This window comes from Pygoscelis adeliae, unplaced genomic scaffold (genome assembly GCF_000699105.1).
Source record: "Pygoscelis adeliae isolate BGI_AS28 unplaced genomic scaffold, ASM69910v1 Scaffold1368, whole genome shotgun sequence".
In the NCBI taxonomy this organism is placed as follows: domain Eukaryota; kingdom Metazoa; phylum Chordata; class Aves; order Sphenisciformes; family Spheniscidae; genus Pygoscelis; species Pygoscelis adeliae.
The window spans coordinates 10,745-12,350 of NW_008825425.1; the positions used below are offsets into that span (position 1 = coordinate 10,745).

At 66.7% G+C, this 1,606-nt stretch overlaps 1 protein-coding gene across 1 annotated transcript in view; it reads right to left on the reverse strand.

The window, feature by feature from the left end:
- Positions 1-1,606, reverse strand: part of LOC103922504 (leucine-rich repeat LGI family member 3-like) — a 15,362-nt gene that overhangs the window by 5,700 nt on the left and 8,056 nt on the right. The window contains exon 2 of the mRNA XM_009330643.1: positions 406-475. Within this exon, the coding sequence (XP_009328918.1) occupies positions 406-475 (70 nt within the window). The remainder of the gene's footprint in view (positions 1-405; positions 476-1,606) is intronic.

Below are 1,606 nucleotides of genomic sequence, written 5' to 3' on the forward strand. Positions count from 1 at the left end.
AGGCAGCGCCCCCAGCCAGCACCGGCACCGCTGCGGGGTCTGGGCCACCCCTCCGGGACAGCTCCCCATCCTTGTCCCCTCCGTGTGCAGATGGGGACAGAGGGACTGTGCCACATCCCCGGTGAGAGCCAAGCCCTGGGCTGAGCAGGGCATCCACAGACACCATGATCTGCTTGCTCCAGCTCCCCTCCATCCCCCGCCCGCTCCCCGTCCCCAGCAGCTCCAGCTCCTCTGCCCCAAAGCAGCTGGGAGCATCCTTGGGCGGCACCTCCAAGCGCTGCACCAGAGACCAGGGGATCAACAGGGCTCAGAGGGAGAAAAGAGACCCCGGGAGGACGCGAGCCAGCCCCCCCAGGAGCACAGCGGTGCTGGGCAGCGTGATTTAACCTCTCAGCAGGCACTAACTCGGGGTCGTCCCTGCGGCCACTGCCACGGGCAGCGAGGAGGGTCGCAGCCCCTGGGGGCTGACGCTTTGCTGGGAACAGGAGGGAAACTGCACATTGCCACAGGTCGACACAGGGCCGGCAGCTCTGCTCCCCGAAATCCCAGGGCTGGCCCTGACCCTGCGTCACCCTGGCAAAGAGCAGAGCCGAGAAGGGTGCGCGATAAGGGCTCCCACAGCCTCTCCTGCACATGGTGTTGGAGAGCAAACAGGCAGGAGCAACTCCAGGGTCTCCTGTGCTCCTCGACACCCTGGGACAGGAGGCAGCGTGCAACACGGGGTGCACACCCTCACCCCCACACCCGGCTGCAAGCATCTGGTGTCCCAGGGCACCAAGGAGTGGGCCCAGGGGTGGCTGGAGAGGTCCCAGCCTGAGCCCAACTGCAGGAGAGGCTCATGTCCAGACAAGACCAAGGCACAGCGGTGTCACCCTGCCCTGCTGATTGCACTACCCAGGGTGACATGCCAGAGCTGGGACCCCCCCTCTCCCTGAGCAAATCCGCACCACGGGCAGCCCCGAAAGCCCCAGCGCTGGCAACACAAGCCCCTGCAGTGCCCGAGCATCCCCAGGACCAAGGCTGCGGAGCACCCAGCCTGGCCATGGTCCGGGGACACGTCCCCACCCCGTGGTGACCCCGCTCCCACCCCAGCCTCGCAGTTTGTGGGAAAGCTTTGATGTCCCGTTTGCACTTTGCCCGCCTCGAGCAGCTCCAGGTGCCCGAGCTGGCGAAGGGACACGGGCGGCAAGCCAGGTCTCGCCTTGGCTGCAGCCATTGCCAGATGCTCCACCCTGGAGGGCAGCTCTAACCCACGCAGGAGGGTTTGCTTTGGCCCCGACACCTCGCTTCTGGGCAGCAGAGAGGCCCCCATGCTCGGGGACAAGTGCCCTCGGAGCCTCTTGACCAGCGGGTTCCCAGGGGAATCCAGCCCCGGGGAAGGCGGTCAGCAAACAGAAGTGAAGTGGATTGCACGCCAGAGCCCGATTGCACACCGGGGCCATGAGACCGTTCACAGGGGCCGCCCCATTCCCCACCCCAGCGCCCTGGTATAAAGCCCTCTGCCCCGGCTGCTGCGGGGCAGCCCGGGCTGGGAGGAGGAGGAGGAGGAGGAGGCAGCCATGGAGAGCAGGATGCAGCAGCTGGGGGTTGAAGAGCCGCTGGTGAG